Genomic DNA, 26,012 nt, shown 5'->3' with positions numbered 1-26,012 from the left:
GTGTTGTGAATATTCTGAGACAGTTTCATTTTTTTTTCAGGATATAAAATTAATGAAGACAAAACAAAGGCTATAGTTGTAAAATATGTACCCACATGTGAACTGGTTCAGCAATACTCATTTATGGGGGTGCAAAAAAATGAGTATGGGTTAAAAATAATACAGTTATGGCAGTTAAGGATATGTGGGAAAAGACTAAACAAAATCATGCAAAAACTAAGAAACGGGAAGCTGTTTATAGATACAGACAGTATGATACAAGCAGTGAAACTGTTTTTAGTCACTTTAGTTTTTTTTATACAAGTCAGGCATACTTTTAATCATACAGAGAAAGTTGGACACTAATAAAAACTAAAGAATTTTATCTGAGAAGAGAAGACGGCAATGGTCAAGTGGGACAAGTTGATACTTCTAAAAGTAAGATGGTTTAGAATTACTGACTTGAAGGAATATTTTAGAGCTACACAGTTAAAACTCATACACTTAACTCAAGTAGAAAACTATAATTCAAAGTGGAAAAGGATGAAGATGAAGCAAGGGACATTCAAGAAATAGGGAAAGATTGAGATTTTGGATGGAGATTAAGGAGAACAGCCATACAGAATATTATATCCACAAAGTAGCAGAAAGTATTCTAAGAATTAAGCCAACACGAGAATGGAGAAAGGAGATTTTGCCAATAGGGATGAATGTAATTAGGGGGACAAAGAACTGACAAGAGGGGGGCTGGAGTTTGCTAGAGAAAAATGACAAAGGATCCAAGATATTGGGAGCAAATAACTAGAGAGGTAAAAGGTAATCACATGGGAAGAGGTCAGGAAGACATTTGGACTGCATACTAGAGAATGCCTTCCCTACCAGGAATTGATAATGTATAGGCAAAGAGAGATCAGGGAACCCCAACTGAAAGCTCCAGTTTTGTTGCAAGACAAACAGATGCCAATGTTAAAAAAAGGTATAATTAGAAGGGTATATAAAATATTGATTCCTATAGGTATTGTGCAGAGTAGGTTAGAAAGGACTGGGAATAGACTGGATACGCAATTCACAAGGAAACAATAGGAGGACATGTATGGCTCCCAAATATGACAAAGTCTAACAGATTTAGGATTTTTGCTTAGAACTGTTTGCATAACTATTTATAGTGCTCCAAGCAGACTCCAAATATTTTTTTTCTCTCTCAGGTAGATGGCAAATGTTGGAGGTGTAATTGGGAAGGGGCAACAGGAATATATTTTGGGAGTTTAATGAGTTGGCAGATTTTAAAAATTCCCTATACAGTAATCTGTCAAAAATATTGGTGAGCAAATTGTTGTAACTAAGGAAAATATTTTGAGTTGGGATACAGAATCTGAATTGCCTAGATGTAGCAAGGCCTTGTTAAGTTCTGGTGGCTGCAAAAAAAAAAAAAAAAAACACAATTACTAGAAAATGGAAATCAAAATACAAAACCAACAGTATTTAAAGTATTGAACATGGTCAGTGGAATAATTTGAAAATGAAGGAGCAATTTACACAAATACATGGAAAGTGAGGAAATACATGAACAACATTCAGGAAGAGTGAGGTTTAAGAGAAGGCAGGTATTCGGCAATTTCTGTAATGTTGGACTGATGAGAGTTATTAAAGGCATGTAGTGTATAATGTATCCAATTGGAAACATGTTAGTATGGTTTGTTTTATATTACTGTATGCATGCTTGCCTATGTCCCAAGTGATAAAGGCGTGAAAAATAAAGTCTAGAGGATGGGCACCGTTTAGATTAAAGACAAACTGCAATTCAGCAAGTCCTGGTTGTTGGGCACAGAACTGTACATCCAGTTAAGCAATGGTGATGGTCCAAGCTGCTGATCACATCTGATCAGAGTGCACATCTGATCAGAGTGCAAGCCTAAGAAGGAAGGACGTGCTTTTTCAAATTCACTACTCGCTAGAGGTTTAAAAATGAACAAACAAAAACAGCATGAAAGCAAAAGTTAACTAATGTAGTAACTTGCACACATCCAAGATTAAAGTTTGCATGCTAGAAAAGCAAGGTAAAGAATGCAAGATTATCCAATGCTGATGGGGAAAAAGTAGGTCACTCTGAAGTATACATATTGCTTAAGGCTGTAAGTGAGAAGCTGTAAAAGAAAAATGCATATTTGGGAATCCCCATCCATCAAGTAGTAGAGGTGCACTGCAGGTTTTTTTTATGTAGACAACACACCCCTTAGAGTTGACCCAGTAGTCAGGGACTTAGGGACACACAGATAGTAATCTAGCCTTTGACCATCATGTGTCTACAGTGGTGAGGAAATCATTCTATGTTGCGCAACTTATAAACAAAGGTATGGCATCCAAGTCCAAGGAAGTCATTGTTCCACTGTATTTGGCATTCATCAGACCTATCAGAGTACAATGTCCCCTTTGGTATGTACCTAACCAGGCATATGCAACTGGAACATCCAGACAGGTTCCTCACTAAAAGAATACAGTGCGCAAGTAAGATGTCCTATGCAGACCACCTCAAGCTCCATCTAGGTCTCCTACAGGCTGGAGGATAGATCTATGCCTGGCATACAAGGCATTGTCAGACCCCACTCTGATGGACCTCCTGCATATCCACAAGACAAACAGCATGAGAATTACCCATTCTAAAGACTTAAAACATTGCCTGCGATATAAATAGGACCTGCTGGTGAGACAGCCATGTATCCCAGAGACTACCCTGTCTATGGAAGAGGCTCCCCCATCCATGTGAAACAGAGTTCCTCCCTAACCCAATTAAAGTGCAACTTGGACAACTAGATGGGAAAATAGAAATTCATCCCTGGTTTGGCACCTATGTCTCTAATGGACACAGGTGACCTGTAGATGGTTCATATCCCAGGCCCATGCTTATACTTATCAAGGGTATCAGAACTTGTCAGACTTGGGATGCATGGCTAGGCTTAAAAAGGCCCTTGTGGTTGTTAGCCTAGTAAACACCTATGAACCTATATAATAAATACCAAGCAATCAATGCCAGTTTGAGTAATACATGAAGTACTCAAAGAATAATGAAACAAAGGGACTAAATAGCTATAATTTGGATTCAAGAGTTTATACATTTAAAACAGATGGGGCACTGGTGGGAGAACAGCTATTCACAGATAAAGCAGAATGTAGAAAACTGTCTGAAGAAGATGTGGTGGTAGCAGTATGCATCTGAAATTATAAAATGCAAAATGGGCAGATTTTGTTTAGAACATATAATATTGAGGGAGTCAGTTTACTGGCTATTAATCAGAGGGATTTTTTGGATAAGGATGTTTGTAGTAACCTGCATGACATTACAGAAGCTTCAGACTACAACATATGTACAACAAGACAATCCTATTACATGGTTACTTGCTCACTTCAATGGTAGATTCAAGAGACTTGCACCAAGTGCAAAACAGCAGACCATGCAGGAGCCCACTACACAGGTGGGCATTAATAGTGAACTAGTTTGGGCTATTACAGAATAATTTTACATCCAAAAATCAGGGTACTGTGTAGGAAGTCATGGCTATTAACTGCCCTGATTATGCAATCCCTTGTGAAATGCAATCCCTTGTGAAATGTCCGAGTTTTTGGTAAATAACTATTACATTCAGTCAACAATGCAAGACATTACAGTTTAATAATGTTTTAGACATTTATTAGCAAAGTCCAATGGGCAGTGAAACATCTTCAGTGGACACCATGGGCGAAGAGATTCATACAGATACATAATGAATATTCAAGAGTGTACAGAAAAAAAATCATACAAGAACTACCTTATAAAAGTGCATCTCTAATCATAAGGGCAAGCAAAGGGTAGGCAGTCAGCCAGAGCGCAGCAATATTACTTCATTAATCTAAAATGAAGGTTTCACAGGGTGTTTTACACTGACCTACATTACTGTAACCAAATGTCATCAGAATGTTTTGGGATAGAGAGAGTACTTCCAAGGAATTTGCCGAAAGGACAATGCTGTAATGGATTTCAGATGAGAGGATAAATGCTCACCTATATTGTACCTAATAAAACTAGGTCTGAAATCTCAATCACTTATGAAAGGCATTAAGTGTATGCAATTCAGAGTACAGAATTTAATTACTTAGGATAGCGTACTTACTGAACTTGTGGAGTAAACAGGAAATCAGAGACAGTGAAGTAAACATGCAAAGTCACTATGGGTACTGGGGAGGAGGATCAATGACATCAGGGAAGACCTAGATCAGCAGGAAAGAGGGATGGGGAAAAGATTACAGGCCCCAGCAGGTACTGAACTGGTCATAACTGAATGGAACCTTCAAGCACATTTGGCCATCATGAGATAAGCAGTTAGGGCCGTCTTGAAGGAAAAAAATCTCTACATATCTGGGACTTGGAAAGGAAAAGTGCTAACGTCTCAGCCCTTTAGGACTGGGGCAATGTCATGTGCACACATCAAAGGGGCATCTGGAAAGAAATCAGCTCGGCAGAAGGAAATCAAGAGCATGCAAGAGAGCTGTCTAGTCTTCCTTGTTCTAACCACAGTTTCTCTGACGAGAAAAAGTCAAGGCCATTGAAGATACTAGACAGGCAGTTTTGAGAGTAAGGGCTGAAACAGCAGATCATATGCATTCTATGGTTGTACAGGATAGAGTAGTAAACTTGTAAGATGCATTGCTGGTCATGACAGGGTAAAATTGGCATTGCACAGGGGCTGTCATTACTGTCGTCATTACAAAGGAGCATGGAAACTGAAAGGGATTTTGGTACAAACACTATAGAGGTGGACTAAACTGAAATTATTTTTTTTTTTTCCTTTGTATGGGGTCTGACCAGATTAAAGAAAAATAGGAGCGCAGTTAAAAGGGTTATAATCTTTACAAATAGTTATACCAGAAAATTGGAAAGATCACTGGGCAGAGTAGCAATTCAGCACTCAATCTCACTGTGAAGAAGCTAAATGTACAGGTAGGATGGGGGCAGTTATAACAAAGCATGTCAAAGTCTGTACAGGAGTTGCACAAATAAAGTACTACAAATCCTACCAGGTGCCCTTGCAAGTTATTCTATGTCTATTCTGTGTCAGAAAGGCAGTCTCAGAAGGCTAAGTTTTTATAAGGAGACCTAGTGGTTAGACAGCATAGATGTCTACAAATTACCCCGCCTCCTAATGGGCTGTGGCCACCCCTGTGACTTGGGGCCCTGAATGTGGGGTGGAACTTTCACTTTGCTTGGCAGCAGGATAGCTAGGGCAAAGGCCAGGGACCTGTTGGTGACTGAGGGGGTCTGAGAAGCCAAACTGTCTGTGTTGAATTTTCATATCAGACTTTTTGCCAAATTTTCATGCTTTTTACTGGGGCTGCTCGTTAATGAGTAAAGGCCTGACCTACTGGCATCTTTTCAGATACTACTTTCTGCACACACCTGGCAACTATTGCTTACTGCATCTATTCCTGCTTACACTTGGACAATTGTTTAACTGCACTGAATTGTTGACATTAAATTGGCAATAATTGGCTTACTAAACAAGGCTATGGGCATTTCATGCCAATACAGGTCTCTGTGGTTATTTCCTACAATAAATGTTTATTTCCATCCACAGGCAATTACTTTAACTGCAGTTACAAGCTAAGTGCAGGTTAATTCAAGCAGGGTTGTTGGAAAGCATACTAACTACAAGCACTTCAGTACAGTTTGTGAAGGGGGTAGCACAACAAACAGGCACTAGGACTAAGGGGCAAGCAGTTCAGTTAAAAAAATAAATATATAAGGCATAACAGTTAAGGTGTTCACCTTACAGACAGACAAGGTACAAGGCTCGATTCCCACGTGGGGTAATTGGATAGATTTAAAATGGCCTACAAGTGCAGTTAACATACTACTAATCTATGAACCTATGAAGAAAATAGGTCATGCACTGCACAGAATGCCCTTAATGAGGCTGCAAAGCAATTTGTAGTTCATCAAGCATCAACATGCTTTACACAGTTTTACCCCAGTCCATTACAGAGTGATATACAAGTTGTCAGGGGAAGGCCAACCAACTTCATGGTTCTTTGATGAGGCTTTCCTCTTGCTTCTTGCTGTTGTAGCTCTTACAATTGGTAGATAAACAGGTGTGTTTTTCAGGATGAGGATTTTTTATTTTTTTTTTTGCAGACTGTGTTAAGCACAACCAGCATTTTTACAGAAGTTATTATATTGCTGAATGTGTGGAGTTACTGCTCAGTTTTCTTGCACTCATTTAAAACAATGTTGTGACAGTCTTTACTGCAGAAGGAATTTCTTTTGCAAGCACCTTCTCTAGTATGCTGACAACTTAGTAGCCAATCTGGGCAGAATTCCACTTCTGTACTTTACCACCTAGTGCTAACAAGCCGCAACTCTTTTAGAGATCTAACAGTACTGTCATATATCACAGCTAGGTTATACTGAAGACGTAGATTTTTTTTGCATCAAATGGAATGAGTGTTACTCAACATGTTGTGCTGGATCTGGTATTCAGGCATACCTCTCAAGTCTCCAGAATTCCACAGAATGTTCATATTTTTGCCTCGTATTTTGGTCTGTCCCTCAGAACATTTGTGTTTTTTTTCCAGCAAGTCATTAAAAACTGCAGTCATTAAATAACCCTCATTTCTGTTTCGGACTTCATACCAGTCAGAAAAATGCAGGCTAATGTAGAACCTGTTATTCTAGCAACTTTAAGTTTACAAGAGGAATATTTAAATTTGTACTCCTTTGCTCAAGAATTCTGGAAAAAGCCAAAAAAGTTGAAAGGTACTTTCATCAGAACTGAAATGTGGCCCATTTTGACCAACATAAGATGAACAACACTGATCTAACTTTCTGATGGTTAGTCCAAGTTTTTTTCTTTTTTTTTTTCTGTTGAAAATTTGGAAACAATTTTAGTAGGTCAGATAATAGTTCTTTTCACGAAGGTGGTGATATTAGATTTCAAAGTACAGGAATTAGATGTGGAGCTAACAAGTAAGAGGAGTTCAAAGTGTTGTATAAAAGGAGTGAACAGGAGGATACGGAGCATAATCTCCAAATACTAATATGTATGCCATTCTTGATTATGAATGGATATTATGCTAAAAAGTATTACAGATAACAAGTTCATTTTTGTTTGTATAGTTGAGTACTGAAGGGGTGGGTTGAAGGACAAATAAGGCAATTTTACTTAGGGGAAGAGTCTTTAAGGCAAAGTAGTATAGAGCTGTTAAAGTTTCTCGACCCTGAAATGAAGTCCTGAATTTACTGGAGAGACTTGCTTAACTAGGCTTTTAACTCTACTGTTGGAAACAGATTTGTAATTTTCTGATCCTTAGCCTGTGTTCAGCCAAGTTATGTACCTATCCTGTCTGTAGTGCAGAGCAGGGGTGAAATTTAGTGTTTTTTCTTGGGATTAGAGGGAAATTGAAGTCATATTATTCAAGACTCACTTAAGTCTGGCTAACTTGCACAAGTCAAGGCTATGGATTTGGTTGGTGGAAGAGTATTGGGGTTTACCCCCCCCCCCAAAACACACGTGCATATTTATGCACACAGTAGTATGTACTAAAGTACCATTCTACTCAGTTTTCACTGAAGGCACATCCTGTGTGAAAGGGTTATAGACCAAGTTACTCTGTTTTAATGGTTAGCACCCTTACTAAGAGAAGCCTTATGGTTCTGGGATATTTCTGTTACCAAGTTTGATGGTCTGGAAATGTACTTTCTGTATATTATTAGGTTAACTATACATACTCTGAAGGCTCAATTGGGCTTTTTACCATCACTTTTTAACCAGTAGCTAGGTCAATTTTGTTACGGATAATTGGTCCGATCCGACCACAACTAATTACCCTAGATATACACATCCTGCCTCTACCCCCCATTAAGGAAGCCATGGTAAAAAACTTCTCCAAAGCCAACTTCATGCTTCTTAAGACAGAAGTGGTGAACTTCATGACACCCATGCAGATGGACAATACAGTTATGACTACTGAATCTTGCACAATTGCACTTTATAAGCACTTACATGAGTGCATGGATCATGCTATCCCAAACAGAACCAAGACGCTATTCTCAAAAAAAAAAAAAACAAACAAAAAAAAAAACTGTACAACAGAAGGAAGAAACACTTGCAAGAGAGAGTAAATCCCACGAGTGGAGGAGCTCCCTGGTCAGCCTCAGTAAGAAGCTGCGATCCCTGACAAAATCCTCCAAAGCTAGTTACGAAAACAAAATTGCCACTGATTCTAAAGACAACCACAAAGCATTCTATAGCTATATCAAGAATCTCAATGGCAACACTCAGATCTGCTCTAAGTTACAGCACAATGGCACTAAATATACAGACCCGTGAAACCAAAGAGACGCCAACTCCAACTGCCCAGTCGTCAGGGACATACGCGCACAGTAAAAGCTATAACAAATTAGATGTAAATCCAAAAAGTGTCACTTCAAACAAGTTGCTTGACTCTAAAGAACAAAGGTGAGAATATAGATATAATCTGGCATATGAAAAAAAAAAACCTCAGTAAAATTATCACAATTGCTACTTAATATTTGGGTTGCTAGTTCAGGACTTGAAATGACATTTATTTTAGTACACAGACATAGCTGGCTGATATGCAATACAATGAAAGCCTTTTTAAATAAAAAGGGTGTGAAATAAGTGGATGGATACTGTGGGAGACAGAACATGGACCTTTCAGCTAAACTGGCACCCTATCAAGAATGCTTAATTACAATCTATTTATTCCCATGTACTCAAAGCTTTCCCATGTACTCAAAGCAAACAAAAGCAAGCTATTAAGGCTTTAATACTTAAAAGATGCAAATAAACAGGAGGAAATTTCTAAACGTTTGCAGATGAGCCATGTAGAAAGGAGTCTTAAGATATCCATGCATCATAGTATTACTATACATGGGAATGCTGGAGTACCACTTTGAATGTATGCCAATTTATGTTTCATATGGCTAAACTGTAGTAATTTCCTCCAGACTGCGCATTTTACAAATTCAGTGGATCTTCTGCATGTCAAAGTTAGTTCAAGTCTTTATAACTATGTTTATGAAGAACTGCCTGCATTTTATTCACTATGCAACAGTACCAGCACAAAAGCACTGGCCAACTGTATTTAACAAGTTTTCCATTAAGTTCAACATTTGAATTTGTTAAATTCTCCACTCAAAACTTTCCAGCTTTGAAGTCGGATGTCAAAACCGATGGCAAATGAAACAGTCCTCTTTCCAGAGAGGCCATAAAAGGAATATATTCATTCTCTTTTTTGGAGAGGGAGAGGTCTTAAATAACTAAGAATCTATAGAAAAAATAATTAAGTACTAGGCCAGCTGCCCTTGGGGCCATCTGACTCCTAGCTAATCTCCCTCAAAGGTAAGAATCTACCCCTGTACCTTGTGTCTGTGAGGTAAACACCTTGACCATTGCGACAACACCCAAACTATATATAGTGGGAAGACAGTTACAGGTCTCTTTTGGATCCGACTAGGTTGAAGTAAAAGTGAAAGATGATGTTCTTGAATTAGTTGGGAGCCATCAACCCAGATACCAGATTCCAATGACATGCATTCTGTCTAAAAGCCAGACAGCTTTCCATCTTGCATAACATTATGAACAATTCCAGAATTTAGTGTGGTGTCAAATGCCTTGGCAAGATCAAGATTGGCAGCATGAGCAATATGACCACTGTCCACCACTTCAATGATCTTATCAAAGAAGCTGACAAAATGTGCACTTTTGTGGTTCAAGCCTAATGAGGTTTTTAATGTCATAATTGGTGGGGTCAGGGATGACGTGCAACTAAACTTTACAGATTAGACACATAAGGCTAAGGAGAACTTCAGACAGCTAGATAAGAGGCTAAAAAGGGGCACAAAAAAATTCTCCAAATTCAACCTGGTTGCCTGAATTTGTAACTAATAGGATCAGGGCCTTAAAAGGCTAACTACCAGGAAAGAATAAGCATACTTGGATCCTTTTCTCTGGATAATCTGGCTATACAATGGTTCCAATATTACCTAAATGGACAACAGACTGTCCTATGGCAAAACAAGATCTCAACCCATCTTCCCATTACCCTTTGTGTTCCACAAGGTTCTATATTAGGACCTCTCCTATTTTCAGTCTTTATTAATGACCTGCACTCATTCCACGTGCTATATGTATTCAATATGCAGACAATGTCACATTAATATGCTCTGCTACTTCCTCTGATTTACAAACCCTAACCCAAAATGTGTTTAACATAGTTGAAAACTGACTCCTTAATCATAGTCATATTGAAGCCTAAGAAAACAAAATTACTACTATTCTTGCCAACCCGCAAGTCCTCCTCACTTACCTTTATGGTTAAGTCAAACAATGGCACCATTGTATCTCCAGATCCCTCCACCAAACAAAAAAAACTGGCTCTATACAGAATTAAGACCTTCTTTACCCCACTAACTAGGACTGTTATTGTACACCCCCATTTACTGTCTACCCTCCTTTACACCTCCCCCATATTTACAAACTTGAGTAAAAATTACCTTAAACTGGCAAGCTCCTATAATAAACATTGCTAGGTTTGCCACTGAACTGCATACAGAACCCACCACTGTCATAACTTGAGTAAATTAGGATGGTTAGAATTGCCTAACCAACTACAATCAAATTTTAATTGCACATAAAATTCTTTACCAACCTAACACTCCCATACTTAATAACCTTATCACCACATACAACAACCTTAAGACTGTACACTCATCCAACAGGCTACAAAGCACATATAGTTAAAACCAACACAGCTGATGTCTCCTTCTCCAACACCACTGGCAAAACCTGGAACTCACTGCCTACTTATCTTACCTTGGTTTCCTCAATAACCCTATTTAAAACTAACCTTAAACAGTACTTCAAAACATGTTGGCTATGTCCCTGTACTTACCCTGACTAACTCTCTCCTATCATGTTGTTCAAGGATACTTTGTTGCACTAAGACTGATGACTTAACATGTCAGACCTTTTACAGTGTATATGTTTAGCCCATCGCTACATTCAAATGAATTCTCTAATTTGTATCTTTTCATGTATAAATGTAATATATATTCTAAGTCTACTGCTGGAGCTTTTCTCCCTGGACCTCTGCTGAAAATGGATATATATCCAGTTAGAATAGCCCGATTAAAATAAAAATAAAGACTGGAGGCTTTTTCCCTGTACTTATAGGTTCATAGGTAGGTACTAGGCTATTTGCCCTAGGGCATTTATAAGCCTAGCCAGAATGTGTTGGCTTTCGCCTCCCTTTTATACTAGATTCCTGAGCCTCTGTCCAGCAGGGCCATAGAAGTGATCCCGGGAGTAAATCTACGATTTCCCATCCACTCAAGATTTCTCTTGAAGAGGGTCAGCAATGGGATCTGCCTAACATGGACTGGGATTCTATTCCAGAGTGAGGGAAGCCTTTGGGATATGAATCTATCCCTCCAGCATGTCCTATTTATTGTGTTAAGGTTTAAATCCCTACAGCATGTAGCTCTAATGGATTTGGTTTTCTTGAGGTGGAGCATGCCCAACAATTCTGGGTTAGATATGGCCTTGTACGTCAGGCAGAGATCGCCTCCAAGTAGGCAGTAAGCAACTGAATAGAGCTGGAGTTTTAGTCGAGCTGCACAGGGAATCTGTTTGAGGCCCATGATCCTCTTGGTGAGGTAATTTTTGAGGTCTCTCCAGCTGTTGCAGGTGTCTGGTAAGGTACATCCCAAGTGGGGCATTGTACTCAACTATGGGCCTGATGAGTAGAGGGGCACAATGACCTCTCTTGATCTAGATGTGAACCCTTTTGTGATTAGGTGAGCTATATAGAAGGTTTTTCTAACCACTTTGGCAATGTGATTGTCAAAGGAGAGGTTACTATCTACTTGGGTCCCCAGATCCCTAATTACTTCTTCTGTACTTAGTGGATTATCTCCTATGTGGTAGTTTGTAGGCACTTTTCCCAAAGGGGATGACCATGTACTTTTCGGCATTTAGCTTGAGGCCATGTTCTGACACCAGGTATCAGTTTCCATAAGGCCCTTCTGGAGGATACTTGTATCAGCTGGTGAGTCGATTATGGCTCCCAGTTTGCAATCTGCAAACTTGGTAAGCCATAGTCCTCCCATGTTTGCCTGTACCTCAGAAGTACATACCGAACAAGAGGGGTCCTAGGACTGAGCCCTGTGGGATGCCACTTGTAACCAGTTTAGAGCCAGACATGGCACCCACAACTCTGACCATGTGAGTTCTATCCCTGGGCCAGTTTGCAACCCATCTTGTGACATGGGTTAATATTTAAGCTGGTAAGCTTATTTATGATGCCAGAGTGGGGTACTGTGTCAAAGGCCATTGCAAATAGAGGTAGGCTGTGTGGACTACCTTTCCCTCATCTATGGCTATTAGTCACTATTTCGAAGAAGTCAACTAGGTTCAAGAGGAAAGATCTGCCTTTAACAAAGTCGAATTGGGTAGGGTCCAGCGTTTGAAGGTTCCCAATGTCTTTGTTTATGAGATCCATGATGATGCGCTCCATAGCCTTGCAGACCAGGATAGTCAGGCTTATAGGGAGATAGTTCCCAGGATCCGTTGTGGCGCCACCTTTGTGGAGTGGGATCACTGTTGCTGTACACCATTCTTTGGGTACATAACCTGTGGTAAGGCTGAGTTGGAACAGTGAATTTATGTGAGGGTTTAGTTCATTTTGGAGCTCGTGTAAGATGCAGCCTGGGATACCATCCGGTCCCATTGATGCTGTGTTTTTTTGCCTTGGAGGGGGCTCCTTTCACCTGTGTCCAAGGTCTGGGGGACTGCACTCTTCTGGGATAGACACAGGCTCTTTTGGGGGGGGGGGTAAAGTTTGCACTGAACCTGTCCGCCAGGATGTTGGCAATGTCAGTGGGTTCAGTGCATTTTGTGCCATTCTGCACCAGCTCAGAGCAGATCTGAGAGTTGCCACCCAGATTCCTGACATAACTAAAGAACGCCTTGTGATTATCTTTAGAGTCTTTAGCAATTTTTCTTTCAGCTAGCCTTTGATTTTATGAGGGATCGAAGTTTCTTGCTAGTATTGATCAGGGATGCCTTCCCTTTTTGGGATTTTGCCTTATGTAATAGTCTCCTCCTTCTGTTGTATATCTTATTTATGGCCGGGGTCCACCAGACTGGTCTCCTATTTTTGTAGGAGCGAGTTTTAGTTTTACTTGGGATGGCATGATCCATGCATTCCTGTAGGTGCTCATACAGTGCATTTATTAAGGATTCTGCATGTTCCATTTGCCGGGGGGCTTTGAAACATTCCACCTCTGTCTTGAGAAGTGTGAAGTTTGCTTTTGAGAAAATTTTCAGTGGTTTCCTTGGCTGGGGAGGTCCACTTAATTTCGTATAGACTACTGACTGGTGACTTTGTGCCTTGCCTATAGGGCTATACAGGATCCAGTAATCCAAGAACTCATACCTCAATAAATCACAGTCCAACTAACACTAGATCCAGAGATGTAAATACTCTCCAACAAATAAAGACTAGGAAGAGGCACAGAATGGTCATACACTGTCTACACCAGCTGTACAATAGATTCTCCCTCCAAATTACGCAGTGTGTCGCACTGTCTGTTTAAAAAAAAAAAAATAGACAACTGGCTAAGTAATGGCAAATTCACCCTTGGTATTACTGGCCTGGCCCTCCTTGAAAAGAGGCAAGGCCCAAGGGTGGGCATTTGCAAGCTGAAATGACCTCAGTGCTCAGTCGCCTTGTAATGCATATGGTCTTATGAGGCTGACGGGTCTGCAATTTCAAGGAGCCATGAGCGACAGCAGTACACCAGGATTTAAGGACAAGGCCTATATCTAGCCTTTTGGTGCACAAATCAAGGAGGGGATTAGCATGCGCATTTTTGACACTGTTGATTCGCCAGTCCAGCACATTATCCAGACCTATACAAGATAGGTTTTTGTTGTTTAACAGTATCTTCAGAACATAATCCTTTGTGATTTTTAGTGGGAGAATAACTCAAGGATGACTGAATTTGGGATGGAAGCTTCAGGGTAAATGTTTTCCACAATGGTGCCTCCCACTCCAACCCAAAAGACAAGGCAAAGTTTTGAGCAGTGTTGTCAATTACGTCTTAGTTGTTGCACATAGCTGAAGGACTTGCATTTACCACAGTTGCTAGCCTCAGTTCACAGGAGGCTTTGCTGGTCTTTATACTAGCTTTCAGGTTCTTTTATACTAATTTCATGCTGGATAAGTTCTGACCCCTCTTGGTAATTTACACAGTTTCTTACTTCTGTTGTAAATTTTACTATATTGACAGACTGCCATGGTGGTTTATTCTTGAATCTCCCACCATATTTATTCCTGGGAGGAACTACCAAGTCATTCACTGCATTTGCCCAGAGGGCCATACAGATCTTTTGTGCAACTGGAAGCATAACCAGGGCCAACTGTGCAAGTTGAGGGAGTAAATTTAGAACTCTTATAGGTTCATACTAGGCTATCTGCCCTAGGGCATTTATAAGCCTAGCCAGAATGTGTTTGGCTTTCGCCACCCATTTTAAATTTATTTTGCTATGCCCTTTTTCGAGGTTAGTATACTGTGCCTCTGTCTAACAGTGACACAGAAGTGATACCCGGGGTAAACCTATGATCTCCCATCCACTCATCAAGATTCCTCTTGAAGAGAGTCAATAAGGGACTCTAACCTGGACTGGGATTTTATTCCAGAGTGAAGGGAGCCTCTGAAGTCTCTCGAGCACGTAGCTCGATGGGATTTGGATTTTCTGAGGTGCAGCATGCCCATTAATTCCGGGTTGGACATGGCTTTATACGTCAGGCACAGATCACCTCTGAACAGGCGGTATGCCACTGAGTAGAGCTGGAGTTTCTTTAACAGAGCAGCATATGGCATCTGTTTGAGCCCTTTGATCCTCTTGGTGAGGTACTTTTGGGGTCTTTCCAGTTGCTGCAGGTGTCTGGTAAGGTACATCCCAAAAGGGGCATTGTACTCAATTATGGGCCTGATGAGGGATGAGTGAAGAGGCATGATGACCTCCCCTGATCTAGATGTGAATCCCTTCATGATTAGGTGGGCTATATAAAATGCTTTTCTAACCACTTTGGCCACGTGGTTGTCAAATGAGAGATTGCTATCAACTTGGGTCCCCAGGTCCCCAATTACTTCTTCTGTACTTAATGGGATTACCACCTATGTGGTAATTTGTGGGCACTTTGTTTTTGCCAAAGAGGATGACTATACACTTTTTGGCATTTAGCTTGAGGCCATGGCTCTGGCACCAGTTGTACAATTCCTTGGGGTTTGCTGTCTTAAAGTATTTACAGAGGGTGGTGTTGGTTACTGGAAGTTTGATATTCCCAAGGTAAACTGAACAAGCTCACTGGGGAAGTCTCAAGGTATGACGTTTGAGGAGAATGCGATCAGTAACAAACACTCAGACCCTAACCACAGTTTCTTCTTCTTTCGGCTTTTCACAGTTAGGGGTCACCACAACGGAACTCCGGTCCGCTAATGATTGGCAACAGATTTTTTACAGTGCGGAGGTGCCAGCCCAACACCCAACCTTCAACGAAGGCACACCCATTCGCACAGGTCTTTCGAACACCACTCTACCACGGGGAGGACATGCAGACTCCACACAGAAGGCACTCCAGCCAAAAATTGATGGGTGTAAATGCATGGTAGACATAAAAAACAGCAATAAGAGACTGCTTTACTAGCACTTGCACCATTGCTCATCATCTACACATACATAAAAGTTCCAATTCAGACAGTTTATTGTCAACTCCAGGAAGAGAGAAGAGCCACCTTGATGTTGTCCAATTGGGTTTACCTACATCTGTTAAGATGGGATATTCATAGTGAACTTTGCCTAAAAGAAAAAAAAAGCAGGCAGGGGCAGTAAAAGCTTTAGCCACTATACAAAACCTTTGAATGAGATATGCAGATTGCAGTCTGCAAAGTATGTAGGAGTCTCAATCATCTTGTTCCAGAGACCCCCCCCCCTAGAATTTCAACTATTTAGCCACTTCATTAGCGGACCGGAGTTCCGCTGTGGCGACCCCTAACCGGGAAAAACCGAAAGACACAAACATTTAATCCAATTACTAGACCACTGTCAGTAGCGGTTATTTCGGTACTACAGATGATGGTGTTAATACAGATTATTAACTCATTCATTCGCAGACCACGCATTGCATATATATATATATATATATATATATATATATATATATATATATATATATATATATATATATATAAAATGTATCCAATATGTCAGCCAGAGGCTCAGTAATGGTTAACAGCATACTTTTGCCCCGATTGCAGAATTCCTAGCTCTCGTCTCCAAAGGCAGAAATGAACAGACCAATCGAAGAAATTAAGGGGATCCATATAATGCAAAACCTGATAGCGCTGCTATTGTCAGTCACGTGAGCACTTGTTTATTAGAGGTGTGAGCTGAGATACTGTATTAAAATGGAATCGTGACTGGGCAGAATGATTTAGCTACACCAGAATGCAGTTTGTCTGAAAGTAAACAAAGTATTTTATATGCATTTTTTTCACGCAAAGAAGAAGATGCGCCTCAGAATGAAATACCCATACCGTTTTCATTATAAAGTGAGTATCATCAGATTCCTGGAATCTGATCGCAAGTGATTGGCTCAGAGAGCAGCATTTTGTAACGGAGTGGGTGGACTGCAACATCTTGCTTTGGCTATGACAGGAGTGCGGGAGGGGGAAACATAGCAACATGGAAGCTTTAAGTATAAATTTGAAAATCCAGACTACAGCCCTAAATTCAAGTCCTTACTCAATACCAGTGTTTAAAAAAAGACCACTGATCAGATGATAGCCTAACTATTTTGACTTTGTCCTCCGTTCTAATTTAAAAGCGAGAAGGTGAAAGCTATACAGCTCCCCAGACCAAGGGGGAAAATCCATAATAAACAACAACTGCAATAAAGGCAAAAATAACCCCCAGCACAAGCGCACTTTCTAAATTACTTCTCACAAAAATTAAAAAAAAAAAATAGTCTACTCTTACGTCGCTCAACACCAAAGGTTATGGAGCTATAACTTTTGAAATCTTAGAACAGTTCAGACGCAAAATGTTATCCAAAAGTTAGCAAAGGCAAGACAAATCTCCTGATCTTCCTACAAGCGAATAGGACTATCTGAACAGCCCAATTACAATCATTTCGAAACCAAGCACGTTGCTCTCGTCTCCCCTTGACTAAACTACACCCAACCGTAAACGACATAATTTTTTAGCTATGCCTAAATATACACCTACGGCGTATGGAATACTTAGCGCTGCTGACGCTTTATTGCCGTATTTACCCGCTATATTTGTTTTACCCACTGTCATTCAATAATGTTTACTACCAAAGATAAGCCAGAGTCAAATTTACTATTTTGATATATTAGGTGATACTGGGTTACTTTAAACTACAAAGCAAACAAATTACTTGGGCCGTTTAAATGTAACTATACTAAACTCACCTACGCAAAACTCCCAATGCGACAAGCATTCTCAACAGCAAGAACAGCTTTTTGTGATTTTAGGTCGTACAAAGCACTAACCTGTCACCTTATTTAAAGCGTGCGAGTCTACTATTCCACTTGCCCTTCAACTTTCAACTTTAACAGGAAGAACCATTCAGTAATGACAGGAGACATACTTCAAAAATAAAACAGGAATATTAAAGTGTCGCTTAGTAGCTATACATAAATTGCTATTAAAACAATAAACATCAAACTCGAAGCTTGCTTTAAGCAAACTTGTCTGATGTGTAGCACCCCTTCCACGAGTAATGGTTTCTACCCGTCCCCCCGCCCCGCCCCGCCCCGCCCCCCGCTTTGGTGGTAGAAGTTTCTACAGTAACAATTTGGAAACCGTATTCAGTGCTGTTGTTATTTTCCCACTCGAATACGAAAGGAGCAAATTGTATGCAAAAATACATCGAATCTATGGGAGCAATACACGTACAGTAACGTTTACGAGAAGGAGGCGTGATGTTTAACGGTGGCAGGAATTGAGTCATTTCTGTAACAATGGGGTGAACCTTGTTGCCTCACAGCAAGAGGTTCTCCGGTTCGATTCTCTGCTGGGGTGCCTTCTGTGTTGAGTTTGCACATCTTACCTGCGGTCCCGTGGGTTTCCTCTGGATACTCCGGTTTACTGCCCACATTCCAAACACATGCAGTAGGTGGAATGCACACTCTAAACTGGCCGTAGGTAGGTGCGAGTGAGTGGTATGGATAAACTAACAGTGTAGGGCTAGCCAACCGGCGGTGTAAACTTTGGCTCGAGATGATTGTCACTGTTGAAGTGACACCCCGACCCCATGTGCAAAATGGGATAAGGACTAGGATTACCACCTGTCCCACTTTACGAGGGACAGTCCCTCTTTGGGCAGTTGTGTCGTGACAAAAAATTGTAAAAATGGCAAATGTCCTGAGATTTTAGGACAAAATAATTTCCTATATTTTATGTAATAGTTGCATAAAACAGTTATTCTGTATCTAAAATACCTAAATGTTATAAGAAACAGAATAAGCAACTAAAATGCTTCTAGAATAAGCTTTTATTTAGGCAAAAAAGTGAAGTTCTAACCTTTGTACTGACCGTGGGTATGTGTCGGCCTGTAAAATCTGATGTTTGTACCAAAAATGTCCCACTTTGGCCATTTGAAAAAGTGGCAACCCTAATAAGGACTTGAGGGTGGACGGAAACGGAACTATGCGATCTAAGAAAGAAAACATATATGCAACCTATAATTAATGGAAACGAAAACGTACTATGTTTTGTCGTCTTGTCTGCTAATAATGTGTGTCTATGTCTTAAGTGATTATAGGTTCATAGGTAGGTACTAGGCTATTGGCCCTAGGGCCAATATAAGCCTAGCCAAAGGTACCCTGGCTTTCCCCACCAAGGAAATTATTTTCCTGTGCCACTGTCGAGCAGAGCCACAGAAGTTAACCCGGGGTGAATTTCCTATCTCCCATCCAATCATCAAGATTTTTCTTGCAAGAGTGCTAATGAGGAGCTTGCTTTGATATAGATAGGTAGTTTGTTCCAGAGTATGGGAAGTCTCTGGGACAGGAATCTATCCCTCCAGCATGTTTTGTTTATTGTGGTGATGAGGTTTAGGCCCCTAGAGCGTGTAGCTCGTAGGGATTGGGATTTCTTTAAGTGGAGCATGTCTAAAAGCTCTGGGTTTGACGTAGCTTTGTGTGTTAGGCAGAGATCACCTCTGAGTAGGCAATATGCAATGGAGTAAAGCTGCAGTTTTTTGAGACTGTCTGCATATGGCATCACTTTGAGGCCGGTAATCCTCTTTGTGAGGTATTTCTGTGGCCTTTCCAGTTGTTGTAGATGTCTTGTGAGGTATATACCAAAAGGGGCATTGTACTCTATAATGGGTCTAATGAGTGACAGTAGAGGGGAACAATGACCTCTTTTTTCCTGGATAATACTACTGTGGCGATGTGATTATCAAAGGAGAGACTACTGTCCACCTGTGTCCCAAGGTCTCATCACACTTTCGGTGCTAAGTAGACTACCACCTATGTGGTAGTTCATGGGTACTGAGTTTTTACCAAAAGGGATGACTATGCACTTTTTGGCATTGAGCTTTGACACCAGGCATCTTTCTCAGCGAGGCCCTTTTGTAGGATGTCCACATCTTTTGGAGTTTTGATTATGGCTCCTAGTTTGCAGTCATCTGCAGACTTCGTTAGCCAAAGACCTTCTGTGTTGGCCTGTACTTCAGAGAAGTAGATACCAAACAGGAGAGGACCCAGGACAGAACCCTGTGGTACTCCACTTGTCACTGGTCTGAAGTTGGATTTGGAGTCTGCTACTTTCACAGTATGGGTTCTGTCAGTGAGCCAGTTGGCAACCCATCTTGTGACATAGGGATTTATACCTAGTTATCTAAATTCCAGAGTGGGGGATGGTGTCGAAAGCCTTGGCGAGATCTAGATAGGCTGTGTGAACCTTCTTACCCTCATCTACGGCTTTGGTGACTGCTTCAAAGAAGTCTGTCAGGTTTAGGAGACATGATCTGCCTTTTACAAACCCGAACTGGGTGGGGTCCTGAGTTTGGAGATTACCAATGTCATTGTTTATAAGTTCCATGTTGATACGCTCCATAGCCTTGCAGACCAGGTTCGTTAGGCTAATGGGGCGGTAGTTTCCGGGGTCTGTGGTGGCTCCCCCTTTGTGGAGTGGGATAACTGTTGCTGTGCGCCATTCAGCAGGCACATAGCCTGAAGTGAGGCTATGATTGAACATGGTACTTGGGTGGGGAGCCAGTTTATTCTGTAGTTCATGTAGAACACAGCCTGGGATGTTGTCAGGTCCCCATGGATGCTGTGTTCTTGGCTTTGGATAGTGTGTTTTTTACCTGTGCAGCCGTGATTACAGGAACTTTGCATTCTTTTGGTATAGAGATGGGCCCTTTAGGGGATGACAGAGAAGTAAAGTTAGCACTGAACCTATCTGCCAGGATGTTGGCAATATCAGTTGGTTCTGTATATTTAGTGCCATTGTGCTGTAACTCAGAGCAGATCTAAGTGTTGCCATTGAGATTCGTGACATATAGCTATAGAATGCTTTGTGGTTGTCTTTAGAGTCAGTGGCGATTTTGTTTTCATAACTAGCTAGTTTAACGAACTAGATAATTTAATAAAGGTGTTTAACAAATTAAAATTATGCGGTGTTCCCGTTAGGGGTCGCCACAGCGGATCATCTGTTTCCATTTCTTCCTGTCCTCTGCATCATGCTCTTTCACACCAACCACCTGCATGTCCTCTCTCACCACATCCATAAACCTTATCTTAGGCCTTCCTCTTTCCTCTTACCTGGCAGCTCCATCCTTAGCATCCTTTTCCCAATATACCCAGCATCCCTCCTCAGCACATGTCCAAACCAATGCAATCTCGCCTCTCTTGCTTTGTCTCCAAACTGTCCAACCTGAGCTGACCCTCTAATATACTGATTCCTAATCCTGTCCATCCTAGGCACACCCAGTGCAAATCTTAACATCTTTAACTCTGCCACATCCAGCTCTGACTCCTGCCTTTTCGTCAATGCCACCGATCCAACCCATATAACATAGCTGGTCTCACTACCCTCTTGTAGATCTTCCCTTTCACTCTTACTGGTACCCGTCTGTCACAAATCACTCCTGACACTCTTCTCCACCCATTCCACCCTGCCTGTACTCTCTTCTTCACCTCTCTTCTACACTCACCATTACTCTGAACTGTTGATCCCAAGTACTTAAACTCATCCGCCTTTACCAACTCTACTCCCTGCATCCTCACCATTCCTCTACCCCCCTCTCATTTACACACATGTATTCTGTTTTAGCCCTGCTGACCTTCATTCCTCTCCTCTCCTCTCTAAAGCATATCTCCACCTCTCCAGGGTCTCCTCAACCTGGTCCCTACTCTCACTACATATCACAATGTTATCTGCAAACATCATAGTCCACGGGGCCTCCTGTCTAATCTCATCTGTCAACCTGTCCATCACCACTGCAAATAAGGAAGGGCTCAGAGCTGATCCTTGATGTAGTCCCACCTCCACCTTAAACATATCTGACACTCCCACCGCAGTCCTCACCAATGTCACACTACCCTTGTACATATCCTGTACCACTCTTACATACTTCTCTGCCACTCCTGACTTCCTCATACAATACACCACAACTCCTCTCTAGGCACCCTGACATATGCTTTCTCTAAGCCCACAAATACACAATGCAACTCCTTCTGACCTTCTTTGTATTTCTACAACAACACTCTCAGAGCAAATATTGCATCTGTAGTGCTCTTTCCTGGCATGAAACCATACTGCTGATCACTAATCATCACCTCCCTTCTTAACCTTGCTTCCACTACTCTTTCCCATAACTTCAAGCTGTGACTGATCAATTTTATCCCTCTGTAGTTACTGCAGCTCTGCACATCACATTCTTAAAGATAGGTACCAAAACACTTTTTCTCCACTCCTCAGGCATCCTCTGACTTTCCAAAATTTCATTAAACAATCTGGTTAAAATTTCCACTGCCATTTCTCCTAATTACCTCCATGCTTCCACTGGTATGTCATCTGGGTCAACAGCTTTTCCATTCTTCATCCTCTTCATAGCTGTCCTTACTTCCTCCTTGCTAATCTGCTTCACTTCCTGATTCACTATCCCCACATCATCCAACCTTCTCTCTCTCTCATTCTCTTCATTCATCAGCCCTTCAAAGTACTCTTTCCATCTACTCAACACACTCTCCTCACTTGTGAGTACGTTTCCCTCACTGTCCTTTATCACCCTTACCTGCTGCACATCTTTCCCAGCTCTGTCCCTCTGTCTAGCCAATCGGTACAGGTCCTTTTCTCCCTCTTTAGTGTCCAGTCTCTCATACAACTCTCCATATGCCTTATCCTTAGCCTTCGCTACCTCTCTCTTTGCCATGCGCCTCATCTCTTTATACTCATGTCTACTTTCTTCATCTCTTTGACAATCCCACTTCTTCTTCGCCAGCCTCTTCCTCTGTATACTCTCCTGTACTTCCTCGTTCCACCACCATGTCTCCTTGTCCTCCTTCCTCTATCCAGATGTCACACCAAGCACCTTCCTAGCAGTCTCTCTTACTAGCTCTGCTGTCATTACTCAGCTGTCAGGTAACTCTTCATTGCCTCCCAGTGCCTGTCTTAACTTTTCCCTGAACTCCACCTCACAATCACCCTTTTTTAACTTCCACCATTTAATCCTTGGCACTGCTTTCACACTCCTCCTCCTCTTCTTGATCACCAACGTCATCCTACAGACCACCATTTATGCTGCTTAACTACAGTTTCCCCAGTCACCACATTACAATCTCCAGTCTCCTTCAGACTGGCCCTCCTACATAGGATATAATCCACCTGTGTGCATCTTCTTCCACTCTTGTATGTCACCCTATGCTCCTCCCTCTTCTTAAAATATGTATTCACCACAGCCTTGTCCATCCTTTTCGCAAAATCCACAATCATCTGACCTTCTGCATTCCTCTCCTTAACACCATACCTACCTATCACTTCCTCATCCCCTCTGTTCACTTCACCAACATGCCCATTGATGTCTGCTCCAATCACTAGTCTCTCACCCTTGGGTACACTCACCACCACTTCATCCAACTCACTCCAAAATTTTTCTTTCTCATCCATTGCACACCCAACTTGTGGAGCATATGCACTAACAACATTCATCATTACACCATCAATTTCAGGCTTCATAAACATCACTCTATCAGACACTCTCTTCACCTCCAAAACACTCTTGGCATACTGTTCCGTTAGGATAACCCCTACCTCATTTCTTCTGCCATCCACACTATGATAGAACAATTTGAACCCTCCTCCTATACATTTGGCCTTACTTATAAGTAAGTGTTTCAAATACTACTGGAAATAGTAGAAGGTATAGATAATTGTTTCAAATACATATACTGTTCTGTACAGTATATCCTCAAGGGTGTAGTCAGACATACTCTTTGTACTTTACAGAGCACATATTCCTTTGCATCCATCAGAAACATTGTAACTTTTCAGGCTATATTATGGCTACAGCTGTCTAAAGTGATCCCTGTAACAAGAAGTACACAACTTGCTTGCAGAGAGGATTTATAATCTAAAATAAATATATTTAATAGTTTTAAAGGGGACTACAGAAAATGATGTGTACGTTTATTAACTGTTTGGGAGGCAATGATTTGAAAGATATATCCATCTTTTTTAAATGCCTACTGGGCTGGGGGGACAGTAAAAAGAGTTTGTAAGTACAAAATTGAATTTTCTGGCTACACCCCTGTATGTACTCATCCACAAGGACTGTCTGACCACTTGTTTAACTTGCTTCCATCTTTACATTATTTGTAATTTTGTCTTTATTTATTGCTTTTTTTGATGGGGTAGTCAGATTGGGTTGTGGCAGCCTGTTTTAGTGGATGCCCAGGGAGAAAACCTCCAGTTATAAAACAGGCACTTTTATGAAAGGGGGAAAAATGTAAAGTTTACACTTACAAAATGGACCTACAAGTAAACCTAGCCAACAAGGTTGCCTGGCTTATGCCACCCAAAAAAGTTATTTTCCTGTGCCACTGTCGAGCAGAGCCACAGAAGAGATTCCCGGGGTGTATTTCTTATTTCCCATCCACTCATCCAGATTTTTCTTGAAGAATGCTAATGAGGAACTTTGCTTGACATAGATGGGTAGCTTGTTCCAGAGTATGGGAAGTCTCTGGGACAGGAATCTATCCCTCCAGCATGTCCTGTTTATTGTGGTGACAAGGTTCACGTCCCTAGAGCGTGTAGCTTGGAGAGATTGGGATTTCTTTAGGTCTAGCATGTCCACCAGCTCTGGGTTTGACATAGCTCTATATGTTAGGCAGATATCACCTTGGAGTAGGTTATATGCTACGGAGTAAAGCTGGAGTTTTTTGAGGTGGTCAGTGTAGGGCATCTGTTTGAGGCCAGTAATCCTCTTTGTGAGGTACTCTGTGGCCTTTCCAGCTGCTGCAGATGTCTTGTGAGGTACATTCCAAAAGGGGCGTTGTACTTTATAATGGGTCTAGTGAGTGTCAAGTAGAGGGGAACAATGACCTCTTTTTTCCTGGATGAGAACCTTTTGTGATGAGGTAAGCACGTAGAAGGACATCCTGACTACTGTGGCGATGTGATTATCAAAGGGGAGACTAATATCTACCTGTGTCCCAAGGTCTCTTATCAAGGTCTCATCACACATTCGGTGTTTAGACTGCTGCCTATGTGGTAGTTCATGGGTACAGAGTTTTTACCAAAGGGGATGACAATGCAGTTTGGCATTGAGCTTGAGGCCATGGCTATGACACCAGGCATCTGTCTCAGTGAGGCCCTTCTGTAGGATGTCCACATCATTTGGGGACTCAACTATGGCTCCCAGCTTGCAGTCATCTGTGAACTTCGTTAGCCAGAGGTCTTCTGTGTTAGCCTGTACTTCAGAGAAGTAGATACCAAACAGGAGAGGTCCCAGGGACTGAACCCTGTGGTACACCACGTGTCACTGGTTTGAAGTCAGATTTGGAGTCTGCAGCTTTTACAGTGTGGGTTCTGTCAGTGAGCCAGTTGGCAACCCATCTTGTGACGTAGGGATTTATACCTAGTTTAGCTATAATTCCAGAATGGGGGATGGTGTTGAAAGCCGTGGTGAGGTTAAGATAGGCTGTGTGAACCATCTTAACCTCGTCTACGGCTTTGGTGACTGCCTCAAAGAAGTCGATCAGGTTCAGGAGGCATGATCTGCCTTTCACAAATCTTATCTGGGTGGGGTCCAGAGTTTGAAGGTTACCAATGTCTTTGTTTATGAGTTCCATGGTGATACATTCCATGGTCTTGCAGACCAGGCTCGTCAGGCTAATAGAGCGATAGTTCCCAGGATCAGTGATGGCTCCCCCTTTGTGGAGTGGGATAACTGTTGCTGTGCGCCATTCAGTGGGCACAAAGCCTGATGTGAGGCTATGATTGAACATGGTGCTTAGGTGGGGAGCCAGTTCGTTCTGAAGTTCATATAAAACGCAGCCTGGGATGTTGTCCGGTCCCATGGATGCTGTGTTTTTGGCCTTAGAGAGTGCAGCTTTTACCTGCAGTTGTGATTACAGAGACTCTGCATTCTTCCTGTATAGATATGGGCCCTTTAGGGGGTGAGAGGGGGGTAAATTTAGCACTGAACCTATCTGCCAGGATTTTGGCAATATCAGTTGTTTCTGAAATTTTTGTGCTGTAACTCAGAGCAGATCTGGGTGTTGCCATTGAGATTCTTGACATAGCTATAGGATGCTTTGTGGTTGTCCTTCGAATCAGTGGCAATTTTGTTTTCGTAACTAGCTTTGGAGGATCTTATAAGGGATCTCAGTTTCTTACTGAGGCTGACCAGGGAGCTCCTCCACTCATGGGATT

At 41.5% G+C, this 26,012-nt stretch overlaps 1 protein-coding gene across 2 annotated transcripts in view; it reads right to left on the bottom strand.

Annotated features, from left to right (window-relative positions):
• The window catches only part of SOD2 (superoxide dismutase 2), a 204,740-nt gene extending 186,997 nt beyond the window's left edge, over positions 1 to 17,743 (bottom strand). Inside the window, exon 1 of one of the 2 annotated variants that reach the window (XM_044069704.1) lies at positions 17,615 to 17,743. Coding sequence is in view for 1 of the 2 variants with exons in the window: in XM_044069700.1 (XP_043925635.1) it covers positions 17,534 to 17,562 (29 nt within the window). In the remaining variant the exon portion in view is untranslated. Of the gene's footprint in view, positions 1 to 17,533 lie in introns of both variants that reach the window. The other variant, XM_044069700.1, reaches the window with a different exon arrangement.
• Positions 17,744 to 26,012: the final 8,269 nt, after the last annotated feature.

The sequence above is a fragment of the Protopterus annectens genome, chromosome 1.part0 (genome assembly GCF_019279795.1).
Source record: "Protopterus annectens isolate FY-2018-M chromosome 1.part0, PAN1.0, whole genome shotgun sequence".
Classification (NCBI taxonomy): domain Eukaryota; kingdom Metazoa; phylum Chordata; order Ceratodontiformes; family Protopteridae; genus Protopterus; species Protopterus annectens.
This window is presented reverse-complemented; position numbering and strand designations above follow the sequence as displayed.